We start from the raw sequence: 20,359 nt of genomic DNA on the forward strand, positions 1-20,359 counted from the left end.
CATGCAACAAATGGTTCATGAATGAATCAATGTGAAAGAGAGCTCTTACATACTGAGTAGGCAGCTTCTTGGAGCCCACTCAAACTTCCATGTGACAGTGAAATCAAAGACCTGCTGGGCATCTTTCAAGTGAGCACTCGGTATCCCTTGTCCTCCCTGACTTACCCCAGACAAAAATCTTGAGTATCCAGATGTTTCTCACTTTTTCCCTGATACAGCCTGATTCATCCTGAAAGCATCTGAGCTAGGGTGGATAGAAATGGTAACTGATATAGCTTATTAACTTTCCCAGGAGTATTTTTGTTTTCGTAAAAAAAAAAATATATGAAGCATCAAATATTAAACTTCAGTATCATTTGTCAACCACAAGGAAGATATTTTAAAGAGAGGAGTCTGCTCTGTTCACCTTAACACATACTATGGATGTAGCTGCCAAATCTGTAATGAGAATGAGACCCATTCTGCCTCCCTTTTTAGCCCCACCCAACTGGTCAGTCAATATCACCGTTGTCCTTATGGACTCAATTTGTTCTGCATGAGTTTGTACTTATCATTATGTTGCTGGATCATGCACTGATGCTAGACGGCACCCAGCAGCCTGTGGGAAGACTGAAACAAGAACAACGGCCTGTCTTCTAATACCGGCTGTGCCTTCTAATACCGGCTCTGCCTTCTAATACCGGCTCTAAGCCAGAACTGACCTTTTTTTTACCCTGAGCATCCTCATTTGGTCCTCTACGACACTCTTCCGGACATCGGTTCTATAGTTCTTTGAATTTATCTTTTTTATCTTCTCAAATAGAGTCAATGCAATCAACTTATGTGCATTTCACTTCATTTTATTAGATTTCCCTTTGGAGGGAGAGGAGGCAAGGATCCTGGAGGGAGATGAAAATTGCCATGAACTTTTACGTGACTTGTTACTCAAGATGACTCGTTGAAGTTCCTAAGAGACTCACAGTTCATTAAAGCCTCTCAGACAGCCCATTCAATCCTAGTCCTTAGCCCGATCCTAAGAAAGATTGGGAAATTCATAGCAGTAGAAAGCTAAGGAAATGGAATGCTGTCCATATTTGTTGGTTATAGGGAAGGCATGAAGAAAAAGAAGGGATGTATTAGATGGAGAAACAAAGCAGCATCTTCTGTGTCCAGCTATTCCTCATGCTTTCCCCTTTCTTGAATGTTAGACATTCACTAATTGCTACCCTATGTGCCATGGCCTTTAATACAAGAAGCTCCTCCACCCCAGTGAGACCCACACCCACCAAACAAAACCCACAAACCAAATTCTAGTCAGGTTCCCCCAGAATAAAATACCGCATTTCCTCCATTAAGTCCAATCTCCTTTCAACAATTCTTTCTTACTTGGCCCGTGAAATGAATCACAAAGAGATTATTTTCTGAGCAAATTGGTAGAAAAAAAACCCTGATGCAGACAGTTCCTCTTCTGATTGCAGCCTGACTTCCACTTATTGAATATCACATCAAGTAGTGGTTCAGGGGTTTCAAAGAAGAAGTCAGTAAAAGAAGGAAAAAAAGAGCCCACAAAGTTTTTCAGGGTACCTACTGCAGAGTTATCAGGTCATAGATCTAAATGTCAGCACTGTATGGCTGACTTGCACATTTCAAACCGATTTGGTAATTTTTTTTTTCATTTTTATCTGCATGCATGAAGTGCTTTGGAATACTGAAACAATTTAGACTCATATTTAGTTTGTAACAGTTCAATTAACTTAAGTGCCGAAACATGCTCTCCAGCTGGTAACTAGTTTAATCGGTTACTATTACAAGAAATAATTTCTTCATTGCTGGGGTTCCCCAGTGTCCTCACTGAGAGGGCATGGCCATGCATAGGGAATGTGGAGATGAAGGGTCCAGCAAACATCTGTGACTTAATAAAGAAGGAAAATCAAAGAAACCATTCTCTTATAAAAATAACTACCTGGGTATGGGTCTCCATTTTCTGCTGTGATTTTTATGACCTCCTGTTCCCTTGGAACAACTTTATAACCACTCAATAATCAAGGTGGGGGTGTGGATCAAGGGTTGAAGACTTTTAAAGCGATTGCATAAATGCACTTAACCATGAGCCAAAGTGATAAATAGGAAACCAAGATGAATGTCAGGAATGCTGTGAAGAATGATTTAGCTGGGACAGTTGCAGCAGCTGCTAAAGCAACTTCAAACACCTGGAAAAAAGGAATTCCTTCTGGTTTACACCAAGGCTGAATTGTTCTAATTGCATTTGCATTAAAAGGAATACTGGCAAATTGAAGAAGGATACATACGGTAGGAAAGCATTATGCAAATTTTTAAAAGACAAAATAATACTGCATCTTACTTTTGGATATATGGAAATGTAATTAAAGAAAAAAAATGAATGGGAATAATACACATCAACCACAAGGGAGAGGTCACTACAGAGAGGAGGGAAGGGATAAAAAGGCATGGGTATGAGATCTGTCCTGAGACATCGTAAGCATACATGGTGAACTGTTAACGTCTAATAAATCTGGGTAGTAGGTATACAGGGCTCTGTTCCATTATTTTATACATAATAATATATGTGTGAAATTGTTTTCTAATTAAAACAAAAATATCTTTAAAAGATTAACAATACCCACGTTGCAGCTGTTGTTAAACCAGTTATTTCTCGAGAATATATGGAGCCCGAAGCCCTAGATTATTTTTATAAATATCCATAGAATTCCAAAGACTAGAGTCCATGTCAAACTACCCCACCCCCTTTCATAATTTTGACTGCCCTCATTAAGCATGACCACTGTATTGGAGATGGGGCCCAGGTTTTGACTGATTTTTCCTACCATTGGTGCCTAAGAATGCTACTCCAAAAAGGCCATCCATAAATTGTCACTTTCCGTGTCTATTGATCAACCAATGTCCACAGTAATCCTAAAACTTAACTGTAGAGAAACTTGCATTGTAAAGACATCCAGATTGCATAACATGGGATCATTACATTGTATCATTCCTTCCCATTACATAGGAGGATTCTTGGCCTCAGCTCCATGGACATTGGTTAGATAGCAATAATCCTTCCAGAAATCATTGTTATGCCCCTGAAGGATCCTTTCAAGAGGTCCTACAGTTGCTGTTAGGAAATACACATTCTAATTTCTTTCTTACTACACCACCAACTAAATTGTGGGGCAAGATCCTGCCCCTCTGTCCGTAGCATCTAATGTGGTTCCTAACACATTGGAGGAGTTAAATGAATGTGGAATGCATGACTGCAATATCTGATATGCACTGTATAGTTTCAACCTGACGTTAACAACACACTAACTTTTCAATAACCAATTATTTCCTATAGAAAAATATCTTCCTCTGCATACATATATTATTAGTGGAGACGTTGTATATAGCACAAGTTCTAGACTCAAAAGGACTTTGCCTTAATCTATAAAATGGGGATAGTAGTATACCTACCTCATACTATAGTTAAGAAAATTCATGTGAAGAGATAAGTGCCTAGAAGAGAGTAAATCCATAATAAATGTTGACTGATATCATTATTATTATCATTATCATCTTCACTGTTTTGATCACACCCTGAATCAACTCAACTTTCAAATGGAGGATGGCTTTCATTTAATTTTTAAATAAGGATGCTAGGGGAAAAGGGTTAGAATAAGCAACATCATTACCTGAGATGGAATTGCTGGGAAATAGGATGGCCAGGTATGTCACTGAGAGGTAATTTTTAAGAAATGAGTATGTATCCAAATTGTTCAAGTTTCCAAATGGAATTGGTAAGGTTAAGATTTTAAGAGAGTGCAAAGATTAAATAAAGCTTTTAATGTATCCCAATGCTATGGATTTAAATGTCACCACGGTATCTAACAGATACCACTTTTGAGGGAGTTCAAGATTAACCTTCAAAATACTGAAGGTCTGTGAAGTCCATTGCAGCATATGGCTGCTTTGGAATGGCAAGACTGAAACAATTAGAAGGAAAAGGGGGCCTTCTCTACTGCGTCATTGGTCCATGAAAAGCTCTTTTTATAGTACACATGTAGAGACTTTTCTCCTTATCATTCCACAAAACCGAAGCTGAAAAGTTCTATCCAAAAATCCTGGCTATGGAAATATCCAAGAGCCTTCCATCTATCTAATAGCCAAGGCAATAAACAGGATTTTAGAGCCTCCCATCTATCTAGTAGCCAAGGCAATAAACAGGACTTTAATCAAACCCTCTGAGAGAACACCAGGCTGGCAAAGGCTGGTAGCTGTGTGGTTGACACAGAATCACTCCTCACATGGAGCTAGTCCTATAAGGGCCATTTCCTTCTGTACAGATCTACTGCCCTTTCTATACAATTGCCTTTTTTGTTTGCATAACCCCATGGAATGAGTCAGCATAAAAGGCATATAAAAAGCCATGGGAAATCATTGTCCAAACCTTGCTTTGTAAGTAAAGTTCCAGTGTGTTTGGTTAACCTTCTATTTATTCCTTCTCTTTCCTTCAGCTGACCTTTCTAGTCTTATTCCTTGCCATGGCATGCTATGGCAGACAGTGGCACAATGAGACCCTGGCACCATGTGACAAAGGAACTCTTATGAGTTCTCAATGAATTGTTTCATTCATCAGAGGTGCATACTGGCACTCACTTTGTATGCCACCACACCTGCCATGGATATGGGAAAATGTCAGCCCAACATACAGGTACTTCTCACCCTCCAGATACTGAGAGTAATGCAGTTGGCCAAACATTGGGTGACATGTTCCAAATTTTGCTTTCCCTCCCATTGTTCTCACACTGGATAATCTTTGCAATTCAGATTGTCGACTCTGAGAAAAGCAACCCACTGCCTAGGTCCCAGGATGCTTTGTCTATGCAGGCATTTGGAAGTAAAGTAGGTCAGGCATTGAACTTGATCAACAAGTTAACTGACATGAAAGCAACACGGCTATATTACATGCTGTGTGATCACTTTACTAATTCACTGTTCTCTAGGAGGCAAAGTAATTAATCATCATTCTGTGATAACACATATTCTGGCCAACACATAGGGAAGTGCTTACAGAGGGCAATACCTGTAGGCTTTATGAAATATCAGTCATTTTTGATTAAAGAGTATAACGATCAAGTCAAAAACCTGCTAAATGGTTAAACTAGGAAGAAGCACAGCTTCCTTTTTTTGTAAGAATTAAGTGTTTTAAGTGTACTGTAAAGCTATTATAGGAATAAACAAGAGACCTGGTTGGAAATGAAGTGAGAAAGCAATGACATGAAGACAGGACTTGATTTTCAACAACACCAAAGTCAATCAAAGAAAAGTACCTGTGAATTCCCTTAAATGACTTGCTTGAGGATATTGTGCGTTAACTATACTACTATAGCCTTTTTTCATCAATTAGTATTGTTAAAAAGAAACTTGACTGTAGAGTTCCTAACAGCAGCAAAAATAAATTCCCCCCAATTAAGTAGTCTAATAAGCTATTTAGGATTTTACCACTTAACATTCTTTCCTTCCCATTTAATTTCAGCTTTCACTTGGACGTCATCTTGTTGAAAATCCATCACAGAAAACTGTGTGGAAAAAAAGATAATATGGCTAAGTGCCCCTGATGTTCAAAAATGAGCAGAAGCACAATATTTTTTCTAAATCACCCAGTATTTTCCCTAATAATTCAGCTTCTCCCTACTAGAAATTAATGCATGAAAATATATGGAAATGGTCAATATGCAAATTCAAATATCACTGTAGCTACTTGCCTTCAGTAAGTGCTATATGCATAAATTTGAAACAATACAATATTTTAATATTATAATAATGCCTCGGTGTGCATATGCGCATGTAAAATTAGGCTCATTTAATTTAATCATGAAAAATATTATGGGATCATTTGGTTTTCTCCTCTAAAAGTTCTCTCACTTTTTTGATTAATTAATTCCACTTTGCTTCTTTTATAAGTCGGCTGATGGTAAGCAATGTTTTTCAAGCTAAAATGGATATGATCACATTTCTATAAAATTATGGACAGAAAAGAGACAAATGGAACAGGGGTGGCCTCTTGCCCTTAACACACTCTAAGCATGGGATGATATTAGACTTTTTAATAGAATCTGGTCCTAGAAATATCCACATTTTATGATCATGTCTTTCTGCAAGTTTCCAGTGAGTGTTCCCTAATGCTGTGAATTTGCCCAGGGGTAGCCAGCTGGTTACAACCTAAGTGAGCTGGCCACCTGCCCATGTGACCCTCACATTCCACATGCTTGACCGGAGTGGAGCTTTAGGGAGTCTGCAGGTTACTGGAATCACACGGGATGTATGAGGGAAATAAGGTGGGGAGAAGGTATTTAACTCGACCATGAACTAGAAGAACAGATAAAGCGACAGCAGGAGCAGAATAAAGCAGGCCATTCTAAATGGCAGGGTAGTAACTTGAGACAAAAGTCATTGGACATTAACTTCCATCCACACACCACCACCAAGGAAATCTTACCGTCTTTCTCATAGAAAATCGACATCTCTTTTCCCCCACATTTTAACAGAGACAGGTGAAAGGAAATAGACTGCTTTGTGGCTATCTATAGAATGCTCTATAGGAGCATCTTTACCCCCCAGGGTTTAATTCAACTTTTTGATTAAATCTATCTGAGATTTAAATCACGATGTTACAAACCTCCAAGGAACTCCTCTATGAGTTGTGACTTTCTTTATTACTCTCTACTGTTTGATAAAGGGCAAGGATTGATTTATAGTGGTGTATAGTGTGTTTGAAAACAAGGAGTAGCAACAAGAATTGCAAAATCTAAGATTAATATAAAGTAAATATTGCAAAAAGCACACTTTGGTTAAAATATTCTGTAATTAATACTGAGTTACAACTGTATAGCTGGTAACACTAGTGTCAAATGAGGATAATAATGTTGTTAGGACCGTAAATTATATCCAATGATTAGCTAAATAACCCTACAAAGGAGAGATAACTGGCAATGCCGAAAAAAGAATTTGGGTTCGATATCACATTTTGTGTAGTTTAGACTGATTTAGTTTGGAGGGCTTTTGAATTGAGACAAGCTCTTTTAAATAAACTATTCATATCAAGTGCTCATTTATTTTTGTCAGCCTAATTTTGGTTTCAATAATTATTTTGTCATTAGTATCATCAAGGATGGAAGTGATTTAATGTTTTGAGGACAACATGAAATGAATTCTTTATCTCTAATCAGGATGTCCCAGTACCAAACTAGGGGCCAATGCTGCTGCTTCTTAAAGTCCCTAATTTTCTCTATGCCCTCGAAGGTTTTATAAGAGTAAAAAGTTAACCCTTTAAAAGGAAGATTTGCATTATTTTAATGCCCTTGCTGGTACCAGCCAGAAGATTAAAAATGCTCTAAACAATGTAAGCATCAGTGAAGACCTGTCACAAGCTGAGGTTTATACACTGAATCCCAGCAATGTTTAGTCTCCTCAGCTGTAGATGTATGCAATATTTGGGTATAATAATGGTAAGCTTTTATTTTCAATTTTCAAAAACAAATTGGCAAACTTCACACTGAGATAAAATAGAAATGGAACCATAGGAAGTACTGCATGTGTTATTTAGATTTCAATGTACTATTGACAACTCTACCACATTTCCAATAATTATAAATATATGTGTTTCCCCTAGGAGATTGGGAAAGGGGGATATACTTAGCCACCTTTCTCCACTGCTATGATCATGTTGGATCTTGCATTGTAAGAGGTTGGGAGTAGGGATGGCCATCTGAAACCAGAAGGCAGAGTGCCAACAATGCATTCTGTCATTAGGACTACCGTGTCACCTACTAGTCACAAAGGGCATCCTGACAGCAAGATCTGTCAGTGGCTATCAGCTCATCCCAGATTTACCCTGATAACTTAAGCATGATAGAGACCTATAGCCTGTAAGAAGTCTTCAAGAAATAGTTCATCTAGAGTCGAATTACTTCCTAAGCTAAATACTTAGCAGCATTCTCCCTAGAAGCAATGGCTGATATTTAAACATATACTTTTCCAGGTTAAGTACAAAAACAGAGCCAATCTATTTGATAGAATCCCATGTCACTTTTCCCCTCTTAACTTTCACTATAGAAATCATCACAAATGCCTTTGACATTTGAAGGAAGACAAGCGAAAATACAGAAGGTGCACGTTACCTTTGAGCTGCAATCCATCCATCCACAAATATGGAAAAGCAAGGAGAATGAGAGGGAAAGCCAGAGAAGACATAAAATAATAATAATAAGAGAATAATGTGTACTGCTTTGAGAAACACAGCAGGAGTTTGGTTATAATAAATAAGAAAAAGAGAAGTAGATTTGAAACATTCGTTTCCCTTTATTAGCTCAGTGAGGCTGATGTGTACTGCACATTAAAAAAAATCACAGGAATTTTCATACAATGAATAAAACCACAACAATACATGTAGAATTGGCAGGTGGAAAAAAAGCCCAGCAAAGGGCTCAACTAATCACTCACTTTCCCTGTTCAGCATAGTTCAACCAACAGTATTACACTTTCACCTACAAATCTTAAAGTAGCTCCATCAAATCAGCAGTTCACATTATTGAAAAATGTCTGTCACATAGGTACAAATTTAGAATCATCACATTATATTACATGGCTATTCTAGGTCATCTATAGATCAGGTCTTACTACAGTGATTGAAGTTCTCATTACAGCCATCAAAAAAAGGACACATAATCATTACCTACTGTAAGCTCACATCTAAAGGCATGAAAAGGTTTCCTTTTTTAATAACTGACCCAACCATCATACCCCAATAGTGCAAAGTTCCCTCTCTGCTGCTTTGAATGTTGGCAGCCCAACCGTTGTTCTCGGAGTCATTTAGCAAAAATTGATTTTGTTGCACTGGAAGGATTATTCGGCTACATCCCTTTGAAAAAACTCACATTTCGAAAGCACCAGTTCTGTTACCAAAATTGTAGATGTGGAACTTACCACAGCATGAAGGCAATGGCCCACAGTCACCTAAAAGTCCTACGATCTATGCTGAAATTTGCCTCCAGTGATGATGGGGTGCATATGTTAATTTGAAATATTCTCTTCCAAAAAAATTTAAAAATAAATAAATAAAAAAATAAAAGGAACACAGTTTACATTTTGATGGGCTACCCACAGTGTCTGCATAAGATACAAAAAGCTCTATTCGGATGGTTTGGTGATTCTTTCTTTGCACTAATTTTAGATGCAATTTCAAGTCCATGGAGAAAAACTATCTTCATGGTAACAACATTTGTCAGGCCAGAGAGGGGATAAATGAATCCTCGGCATGGAATCTGTAGTGTTGCCTTTCGATAAGTAAGGAAAGAAACCATGTTATTTTATTGAAGTGAACAATCCAGGGCAAAAAAAGAGAATGTCTTTAAAATTGGATCACAAAAATTTAAAGGCAAAATAGATGATGCATCTGGTCCTTGAACACATAATATGATTTACTAAATATTGATTTCTTAAAAATAATTTATTGCTCTTAATAGTCTTTTTTATTAGTAGTCTACAACAGAAGATACTGGAGATTCAGAAAGAAAGACTGTAAACTTTAGTTTGGCGTTCACACAGAGTTAAAATACCTGCATTTAACCTACAGAACAACAAGAATTAGGCGGATTAAAGATGTGTTACTGTTGTAACGCAGAACCTGTGAACAAGTTCTTTTATTTTCTAGTATTTTTATTGCTTTCTATCTACTTAGAAAGAAGAAGCCAAAAAACCAAGCAAGCATCCGACAGGACAGACAGTGGATTCACTCAGAACACAATATGCTGGTGATAAATGAATGCAGCCATCAAAATTAGCTGCATTGGCCTGGGGGTGAAATCCTTTTAATAAGACCGTGTTGGGCGAGAGAAAGGAAAAGAACGACTGAGTAGTAGGTGTATCGTATCTTCCAGAGAAGTCATGTCTGCCAAACAGTAATCGAATCTCAATTTAGAAACTTGAATACACACTCCACACTTTACTGAATTCTGTTCCAGGGACTCCACACTCAGATGAAATCCTGATGCTCAAAATGGTGGTTTTTCTGAAGTTTTTTATTGAATTTAGCAGAAGCAATGTCATCAAGAACAACATCATGGTCACATCAGAGGCCATGCTAGTAGTGCAAGTAGAAACACCGCTTCTGCAAAAGCTGAATTTTCCCAAATGAAGCACTTAAACTCCAACCTGACAATTGCCATGCATCCTAGGTAGAAAATTTCCACTGGCTTTATTATTTTCATCATCTCATAATTTATAATAAATAGGCTATCTGCAACTGATAAATATGTCTCTTTAGTAAACAAAGGAATGAAATATCAGTATTTATACAGGATGCATAACTGTAAAAAATACAGATAAATACCATCATCATACTCTGCCAAGGGAAAGAGATACTGGCTTCAAAGATAGTCTTCAGACAACATTAATTATTGTAAAAATCATACTGTAATTATTACCTCAGCATTTTGTATCAAATTAAAATCACAAAAATTAAAACAAAAACAGCATTTTAAAAAGATTTTTGACCTCTAGTTTCAAAACTACTGTTGATAGAGAAAATAAAAACATTTCTTAATGGTTACCCATTGAGAGACTTTACATAAAATCATGATATCTTCTAGAAAAATTTTAGATGAGAAAATTTCATTCCCCTAACAAATCCAGTGTATAAAACTTCAAAGAAAAACAAGCAACAAGAAAATGTGGAAAAATATCGCATAAGTGGTTAATACCTTTAGGGGCTCGGATATTTCTCGACAAGATGCTTAGATCGACGTAAAGCTCACCTAAGAAGGGATGGATGTGCGGAAAGCATCATTTTGTTGTTGTTGCACTCAACAAACACACACACTGTCTTTTTTTTTTTTACAATCAAATATATATAAGCAGTAAGTTCAGCTTCTAAATATGTTAGTGTACAATAATTGTTTCACCTCATAATTACATTTGAATATTCTTGATTAAGAAAAATTTAGCAGTTTTGAAAAGAAGGCTGCATTTACAGTGCATAGCTGTAACAAAAAAAGAACATTGTTGTATAGTATGTACACAAAATAAAAATACTCCATTTAACATCTGTAAATACTTAACTACATCAGAGAATGTAGCAATTACACTATCCGAACACATCCCAGAGAGTTCTACCAACTCTCACTAGTAATGTAACGCCGTGTCCACTCCTCAGAAAGAACTGCTGGACAAGCTGTATGTTTGACCATTGACAAGGCTTTTGAAATTTGCAGTGGAAGATCAACATTTTGGACATTTACATAAGTGTCAGGAGAAAGGACGTATTACAGAAACTTCAAAATGTTAGGAAAGTTTAGCATTTCAGTGCCTGGGGTATCCTCTCCCACCCAGAATCCATGGCAAAAGGAAAAAGAAATAAAGAGAGAGAGAGAGAGAGAGAGAGGGAGAGGGAGAGAGAGAGAGATAGAATATTAGTTCTACAGAACCGGTGGTTTCTTCAGGATTGTCATATAATCATTAAGATATGAGAGAAAGCTTGCTTCAAGTTGATTTTGCACTTTCTGAAAAAAAACAGTACGGTGGCTGATGCTCAGAAATCAGCAGCTGTCATTATAGGGTGGTTTGTGGTTGGTTGGTTGGTTTTCTTTCGTTTTTAATTGGTTTTGTTTTTCTTTTGAATATAATATGAACATTTTGAAGTTTTAGGTTTAAGTGTGTCTCTATGGAACTGCTGCCATTTGAAATGATTTGCCCTTGCACACTCCCATTAGATGCCCCCAGTCCCACCTGCACACACACACACACACACACCCTTTCCCCAAACTAGGCACAAACACCCACACCCACACACAGCCACACACACCCACTCCGTTGCCAAGAGCCTACAGGGAAAGCAAGGCTGATGCCCATGAATAAACATGTGCTTACTGGATATCCATTTGTCTCTTGCCTCTTCAGCAGCTGTGTTCATGTAAACCATTGTTGTTGTTTTTCTCGTTATATAGTTGTTGATTTGTTTTTGTACAGAGTGTGTAAAGTAGGAGAAATTCCTAAGCATGACTTGCAATAGTCTGTTAGGGAAGGACGCGCCGTCCTGTGAGGTATTCACCATCCCTCTGTCTTCCTCAGCCAGGGAGCATGTTACCTGCGCAAGCTTCTCTGAGCCTCTTTCAGTAAACTATCAAAATCCAGAGAGTCGTACTTGCTCTTGGTGGAAGCGGGGTCAAAGTCATCTGAGTTTGAATCTGAAAGAAACCCAAGCAGGTGAGATGCACCCTTTGCTGCTGGTTGTGAACCCAATCATTCCAATTCAGGTGATCTGATTCGGTATGAACTTATCATTATTATACTTACATAATAATAATAACAATAATAACGCCCACCTTGGATTGGCAAAGTGCAAAATTCTTTTTTTGGGTGGTGAGCTTTCAAACTCTCATCTACTGACTCATTTTAGAATGGAAACACTCCTGGGAGGTGAACAGAACAGACTTTGATATCTCCATTTGATAAACAGTCCCCCCACCACACATACACACACACAATGCCCAAACAGGTAAAATGACTTGCTCAAGGTTCCTTGACTTCTTAGATGCAGATGTAAGTAGAGAAGCAGCTAATTTCCCTATTTAATGAGATGGATTTCATTGAGCCTTAAGGCCGGGGGAGTGAGAGGGAATCACTGAAACTTCCCGCACTCCCCACCCTGTGAGGGAGGAAGGACATATGATATGGTCATCTACTCTGTTACTTTGGGGTACTGCATGGCAACTGTAGTACAATCTCTCCCCAAATTAGAAATTATAGGAAACGTTTCATTTGCAGAGAGGGTAAACCCGAACTATTTCTATTTATTACTAGGAGAAGCAAAGCAGGCAGGTACAAACAAAGCCATGATTTTCTTTCCCCCTTAATCTAGTGCAAGTTAGTTTGTGTACAAAGTTCCATGTGTCATTCCACACTGCCTTTAACAACAAAGTAGATGTGCTCTAGCCATGTTGACTATGGAGTGAAATATTGTTAACAATTTCTGATTTTTCTCCATTGATGTCTAGGAAAAGGGCAGATATTTCTGCTCACCTTGAAAATGAGAGAAAGTGGCTTGGGAACCTATTAGAAAGGCTGTTGTAAATATATCCATTCTTCTGAAAGCACTTATTTAAAGGAGAAACCAAATCTTCTGATCAATTGAGCAATTGTACTAAAATATGAACACTTTCGTGTTTTATCCATAAAAAGCTACAAAATAGAAATGTGCTGATGTGACAGAAGAGTTTAAATCTAGATGTTCTAGAAGCATAATCATTGGCGTCACAAGTTGTTTTGCTGATGAGGTTGCAATCCCTCATGCTTTCCAGCACCAGGTTGATTTTTTTTCCCCTAACTTCAATCTACTTTAACCATATGCAATGCCTATGCCCTGAAGTATTTAACTTGAATTCTTCAGAGAAAAATGACGAGGCCCTTGAGAATTTTGTTCCGTTCCAAATCAGGGCCATGCTGTTGATTCGTCTATTTTAAAATCAACTTTAAATTCCTACCTTCTCATTATCATCATTATTAATTTTAAGTATAGCTACTCTTTATTGAACACCTATTTTATCCCAGACACTATGCTAACAGCTCGGTAAGCATTTATTTAATCTTCGCAACAACATTATATGGTATATTAGACTATCTTCATTTTACATAAAGAACCAGAAGCAGAGGGAGTTTAATTGCTCACCCAAAGTCAGATGCTGAGCCAGGTTTCAAACCCAGTTCTGCAGGATGCCAAAGCAAGGGCTCTTTCAACTATACCACCTCTATGCTCATGCAATTGTAGAGCTTGAGGGAATTAGAAAAACCCACGCTTAAACAATGTACATCAAATACACTTTTCAGAAAATATAGAGCTAGCTGGGTGATGGTACAGTTTCTACTGCTCCTGGCAGGGAGATAACGAGACAGGAAGCATTCTTCTTAGAAATATTTCAGGGAGGCTCCAGTTCCATTCGGAAAGACCATCCAATCCTCCCTCTACCAGTGATGAATCATGATCCAAAGGCCCCTCTAGGGAGCTTATTTTAAACTCTAGATGTTTTGAGAGACTAGAAACACCCTGGCCTTCATCACTGAAGAGAATAAGTCAAATCAACTCAAGACTTCAATCTGTCTTGACTGTTTTTATCAGCCAACATTTGAACAAATGACTTGCCACCTTTTATATTTTTATCCATAGGCCTCTATCTCTTCAACAGTCAGCTGCCTCTCCCCTGCTTTACACTATCTATTTAGCTTGTGAAGTGAATTATAGCATATTCCCTCTGAACAATGTACACCACCTATATCAATTACTCTAAGAAGACATCACTTCGTTGGAAGGGAGAAAAAATATCCCTTTGGTATTCATTTTTTTTCTTTAAACCAAGCCAAAGCTAGTGCAAATGGATTTCTCATAATACTGAATAGTGGACTGATATATTAACTTTACGATGATTATAAATTCATTTAAAATAATTATGCCATACGCATAAGATATTTGTCACTTTCCCTCTTTCATTCCTTGTTCAAAAAATTTAAAAGCTTATAATATAAGTATTAGATAGGGAATGACATGCTGAAAGAACAAAATTAAATTTAGAAAGGAAATTAAGTTGTTCATTATAGCATTATTTATAATATGAAAAAATTTAAAATGGAATAATTAAATATAATGGTACTATTCACTCATTGAACAGTGTGAAACCATTAATATATGTTGATAAGTTATTTTTAACCCTGTGAAATACATGGGCGGGGAAACACATTCATATAATATTAAGCATGAACAGTAGAACTTTTTTAAATATATGGATAATATGAATTCAACTATAAGAAATCAGACATTCCAAGACATAATACTGGAAGGCAAATCACTCTACTGGTAACAGTGGTTATCTATGGGTGATAGAGTAATAGGTGATATTATTTTTCTTCTTAATATTTTTATACTTTCCAAATTTTGCCCCGTGACTCTATACAACTATTATGACAGGAAAAAGGAAGACCTATGAGATCTTCAGTTTTCTCATCTATAAAATGGGGGTGAAAATCATAATGCATGTCTTCTAGGATGCTCAGCTATTAAGTGAAAAGTTCAAAATCTAGCATATAGCAAACATTCTAAAAATGAAAGGTTTTTGTTTTGTTTTGTCTTTTATTTTATTTTTTATTTTTTTACATGGGCAGGCACCGGGAATCAAACCAGGGTCCTCTGGCATGGCAGGCGAGCATTCTTGCCTGCTGAGCCACCATGGCCCGCCCTTGTCTTTTATTTTAAAGTGTAGCATGAGATTTAGCATAAGAAGAGTGTTTTTACCTTCATATTGTAATACACAGAAAATAGCATTTCTGAGAGACTGTGAAATAACGAAGGAAAAAAAACAAGACTTCTACAAATTCGGTTCCATAGAACAATGGTGGCAAGTCCATGGGATGGACAAAAGGATACACAGTAGGCAGGAAATGCATCAACAGCTCACACACACACACACACACACACACACACACACACACACAACATAGGCACACAAAACAAACACACACAGGCATCCAATATACCACACACATACACACCACACATGCACTCACAAGACGCACCACATACACAAACACACAACCATGGTGCAAATTCCAGCAGCTGAGCAGACAGTACAAAGAATTCACCTCTGCCCCTAGGTTGCCACAACCTAGGACCCTTGCTTCTGAAATGATGTTATACGTTACAAAAGAAATTCTGTATTCAAATATTTCCTCTAGTAAAGGGAGAGCCCAGCTCAAGGTACCTACGGATTGTATTCGCTCCCATTTTGAGCTCTACATCATGGATTCCTCATTCCAGGTACAAAAAAAATCCATACCTAGGTCTGCATAGTTAGACTTGAAAAATTGCTTGCGTCCACAAAAGTACAGCTCGAAGTCAGTTTCATTCGACCTGCGCAAAGTGTATCCATTTTCAAGAGCAGCAAAAGCATCACAGGTATAACGGTAGGTAATGAAACCATAGCTGTCTCTGCAAGGGACAAAGGAGAGCAGTTTAAAGCCTATTAAGAAGAATTAGCATATGACTGTAACCCTTTTCTACTTTGGGAGTCTCCGCTGGTACCAATGTCTGAACCACTACATCCATTTATCAGTATGATTGTCCTGTCAAGCAGCTAAATACTTATTTCTGGGACAAGAAATCTCAACTAGAAAGATTAATAAATAGGGATGGGAGAAAATAAATAAGGTTTTGAACTCAACATGTCATCTGTCAAAGCACTTACATTGGCAACTCCCATCTCCGTAATCTTATGGCCATAATTTTTTACATACGTCAGCTTCTGAACATGAAATAATCTTGAAGATTCTCACCCATCATCCCTCAGATTTACTGTGCACTCCTCAATTTCACCAAAAACTTCAAAACGGTCCCTCAGTTCTGTCCGTGTTGTGTCAGGTCTGATTTTACCAACATAAATCACACGGCGTTCTTCCTGTGGGGGAAAATAAGGAGACACTTTGCAGATTCAAGTGATTGGAAAAAAGTTGAATCTCCAGAAACACTCATGAAGTTACTAGCATGCATAATAGGGACCCATAGAGCATACGAGTTAGAATAAACCATACGCTAGATACAAAACCACATTTGAACCAAATTTTCCTTTCAACGTCTTCAATATTAACCTCTCCTCTCTTACATCAATCCTTTTGCACTTCCACTCTTGTCTTCCTGTTCAATTCATCTCTTGCTCTTCTCTCACATGAATTAGAAAAGAAATGTATGCAATGTAATCTTTAGGATCACTGAATAGCTGAATAATACTTTTAAATAACATTTGTGACTTATTAGTTTTCAAAATGGCTAAGAAACTGACTTGGCTCGCAAAACTACTTAATATCTCATAACCCACAATTCTAATAATGAACTACAAATCTTGATAGTCCTCAAAACAGTGGTTCTTAAATGTTGGCATGAATAGAAATTACCTGGGGTGCTCGCTAAAAATACAAATTATTGGGGTTTATCCCAGCTGCGCTGGATGGCAATTTGGGAGAGCAGGGTTCAATAATCTGCAATTTTAGCAAGAATATCCCAGCGAATCTGATGTAGGCGGTCCAAAGACAATAATATGAGAAACACTGCTTTACAATGTAGGCCACGTTAAGCCATGGGTCTCAGAAGAATAACTCTGAAGAGCAGCAGTGAATTTCACTTTGCCGATGAATCTATTCTTTGAAGAACAGGCAGGAGGGGTGTGGCCTCATTTTCACAAAAGGAGTCACTATGATCGTAATCTAAAAGCCATCAACATTTTATAACCTACCAAATATGGAAAGAATATTTTATAGCCTGAGGACAGATTCAGTTGTTAAAAACATGAATTCATTCCTAGGGAAAGAAGCAATCCTAGATCTGTTGTTCCGAGAAGACCCAAACAAACATGATGATGTCTCTCAAAATAGACACAAGGATTTTTAAGAACATAAAAAGTTCATACAAAGAACATGCTAGTCTATATGTCTACTGAGGACAAATAAGAAGGAAATGAAGTTAAGGTTGCAGAGATTTAAGGTGGAGTGCAGGAAACACACTACATTAAGGCACAGATTCAGCTCCCCTAATAATTTTCTCATGAAAGAGTCTCCTGGGCTGGATGATGTTAAAAGTAATTTAGGCTTAGGGCAAAGAGAGGTCCTGCAATATTTACAGTATGCCTTCCCTTTTCATATGTCCCATATTTAAGAAAGGACTTGAAAAGAGTGAGCATTCAATGGATTCTTGTGTAATGGAACTGAGCATTTCATATACTGAATAATTTAATCTTTCAAGGTGATCTGATCATCTATGATTTGTCTTCTCTTACCCATATGAAGTACTCATATTTCTATTTTCATGTGGACAGTTCTTCTGAGCCTCAGGCTCAAATAATCCACTTTCTATGTGATTTCTCAGGCTGGCTATCCCTTAGAAACCTTAAACTAGTAAATATGACCCAAACCAGACTCTCCTACTGCCCTCTCTCACCAGATAGTCTTTCTCCATTATTGTTATATTAGCAACATTGCATCACCTAGCCAGTTATTCAGGACAGAAACATGAATGTCATCCTTAGCTCTTTCCTTTTGGTCACCTCCATATATTAAATCATTCATTACATCCTGCTGATTTTACCTGCTAAATCTTACTCTACATTCTCTCCTTTATTCCATCTTCCTAAACCAAGCTGCCAACTTTTCTTCTGGATAGTACAGCCTCTTAATTTGAATCTGTGTGTCCATATTTACCCTCCTCCAATCCATTCTTTTACTATATTTAGAATAGTCTTTGTTAAGAGAACAAGAATCTGATCCTACCAGTTACCTTCCAAAGCATTTTATATAGCTTCCCATCACTTTTAATTAAAGACCTTACTCATCAACAATGTTTAAAAGGCCCTGTATACTCTGGCCTTCTCTTCATTACTGGTTTTACCTCCCCCATTCTATTCTTGCCTTTACTCCATTTTCCAGCCATACTGAGCTTTTATCAGTCTCTAATGTGTACTGTGCTCTTTCTTTCCCCAAGGCCTTTGCACAACTGATCCCCTGATACACAGAATATCCTTCCCAATTTCCTCCAGTAACCACCACCTCCCCATGCACAAATACTACTCTGTTTATTAGTACATTAGATTCAACAACCATTTCCTTCCCTAGAGTTGGGATGAGATCAGGCTTCTATTAGCTGCTCTTACAAAACACTCTATTGCCCCTTTGTAGTTCTGTGAACAACTGTAATTAAATAATCATTAGGTTTATTCATTGCTTGATGTCTGTTTCCCAACTACAATGAAAGCAGAGTTCATATTTGTCCTATTCACTACTATATTCCGAGAGTTTTGCCCAGTGCCTGAAACATAATAATAAATAATTGTTGGGAATTCAATCAGTTATTCAGCTGATCATTTTTAACACTTACCCTCTACTCAGCATTAACATCAAAGATACCCAAATGTGGTCCCTATGCTCTGAGACTGTCTAAGGTAAAGGGGTAAAAAAAAAGCCAGGGTTGGGGCATAGCTCAGATAAGTGAATTAACAAGGATTTCCAAGATTCATTTTTACAAGTTTAAAGGTAAGAAGGGTGGAGTAGCTACATGTTAACAGGATTCTTGTTGCTAAAAATCAGCTCTGGATAACAGAGGTAGGACTCTGCTGAAGCAGTTGGTAAAACACAATTCCTCTGACAGCAGTTATTGGGCCTAGGTAACTGACCAGAAGTTCAGCAAACAGAGCAGTCTGCCTGATCAGCTTCCATGTAGATTGTATGTCTCAACTGAAAGCTGTAATTGGTTTGCTCCAGAGCCTCTTGCCCATCGAGGAGGTCAATAAATACACATGACTGGCGAGGTTCATCCTGAAACTGTGTTGCCGGCTTTAGTAAGAGACTCCTAACACTACATTCCATTCTATTTACACATCCAGCTCTAGCCACAGTCAAATGTGACAGGGCTGTTATCTAAATTTCCTGGCACCTGTCTGCTTGGATATCATAGATTTTTTTTTTTTTTCAAAATAAGCCTTTTCAGGAAGGTTACTACTGTTTAGAGTAAAAGGAGGATGAAATGCAGAAGAGAAGGAAAGAAATTTAACCACCACAGAGAAATTGTTCAACTGTCCTTATGGGAATACACACAGTCTAACTATTTAAGGAAATTTGAAGTTAAAGCTAAAATTGACCATATGTATGCCCAGATGCAGGCATACTGGAACAGTCTCAGAATTGCTGCTTAATACAAAGTGTGTGCAACAAAGATTCCACAAAATCAGTAAACCAGAGGACCTTTTATAACAGATACCAGTACATTCTGTAGTAAAAAGAAGACATGATTCAAAGGGGAGAAACAAGAATCCAAAGGGCTGGTTTACAACCACTTCAATTATTTCTTGAAACACAGGAATGGAACCATGCTTCTGCTACCTTACAAAGATCAGAACTTGAATAGGTGTTGAAATCATCATTTGGACAAATTATTAAAGTGCTGGGTTTTCCTACTGCTACCATGAAAATAAAAGGTATCTGAAAGTCTAAAAAAGCAAAAGCAAAAATCTTTGCAAGATTGGCCAAAACGTCTAGCAAAAAACTGATTACGTTTAACTAGTTGCTGTTTTATTAGACAGATGAATAGATTTCATATCTTTAAAAAACCTTAACATTTGCAGCCAATTTTTTAAGACATTAATTTCTAAACAGGACATGAAAGCAAAAGAAATCAAAATGCTTAATAACATTTCCAACTTCTTAAAGGCTTGGAGGAACTCTAAACCTTTGAAAAAAGCTCCTTGAAAAATGATTTTCAGACCAGTTTTCACTACCAGCGAAGATGGAACATTTATCAAAT

At 37.5% G+C, this 20,359-nt stretch overlaps 1 protein-coding gene and 1 long non-coding RNA gene across 4 annotated transcripts in view; both read right to left on the bottom strand.

The window, feature by feature from the left end:
• Positions 1-514: 514 nt before the first annotated feature.
• LOC143663512 (uncharacterized) lies at positions 515-8,151 on the bottom strand. Its single transcript, XR_013165980.1, has 3 exons — positions 7,680-8,151; positions 3,451-3,492; positions 515-878 (listed from the first exon to the last, which is right to left on the bottom strand). It is a non-coding gene; the product is annotated as an uncharacterized LOC143663512 (long non-coding RNA).
• A 162-nt stretch (positions 8,152-8,313) lies between these two features.
• PPARGC1A (PPARG coactivator 1 alpha) overlaps positions 8,314-20,359 on the bottom strand; it is a 328,446-nt gene continuing 316,400 nt past the window's right edge. For all 3 annotated transcript variants that reach the window (XM_077136510.1, XM_077136512.1, XM_077136511.1), the window contains 3 exons: positions 16,351-16,472; positions 15,855-16,006; positions 8,314-12,218 (listed from right to left, as the gene is read on the bottom strand). In XM_077136510.1, coding sequence (XP_076992625.1) covers positions 12,115-12,218; positions 15,855-16,006; positions 16,351-16,472 — 378 coding nt within the window. In that variant the 3' untranslated portion in view covers positions 8,314-12,114. The remainder of the gene's footprint in view (positions 12,219-15,854; positions 16,007-16,350; positions 16,473-20,359) is intronic.

This window comes from Tamandua tetradactyla, chromosome 19 (assembly GCF_023851605.1).
Source record: "Tamandua tetradactyla isolate mTamTet1 chromosome 19, mTamTet1.pri, whole genome shotgun sequence".
Classification (NCBI taxonomy): Eukaryota; Metazoa; Chordata; class Mammalia; order Pilosa; family Myrmecophagidae; genus Tamandua; species Tamandua tetradactyla.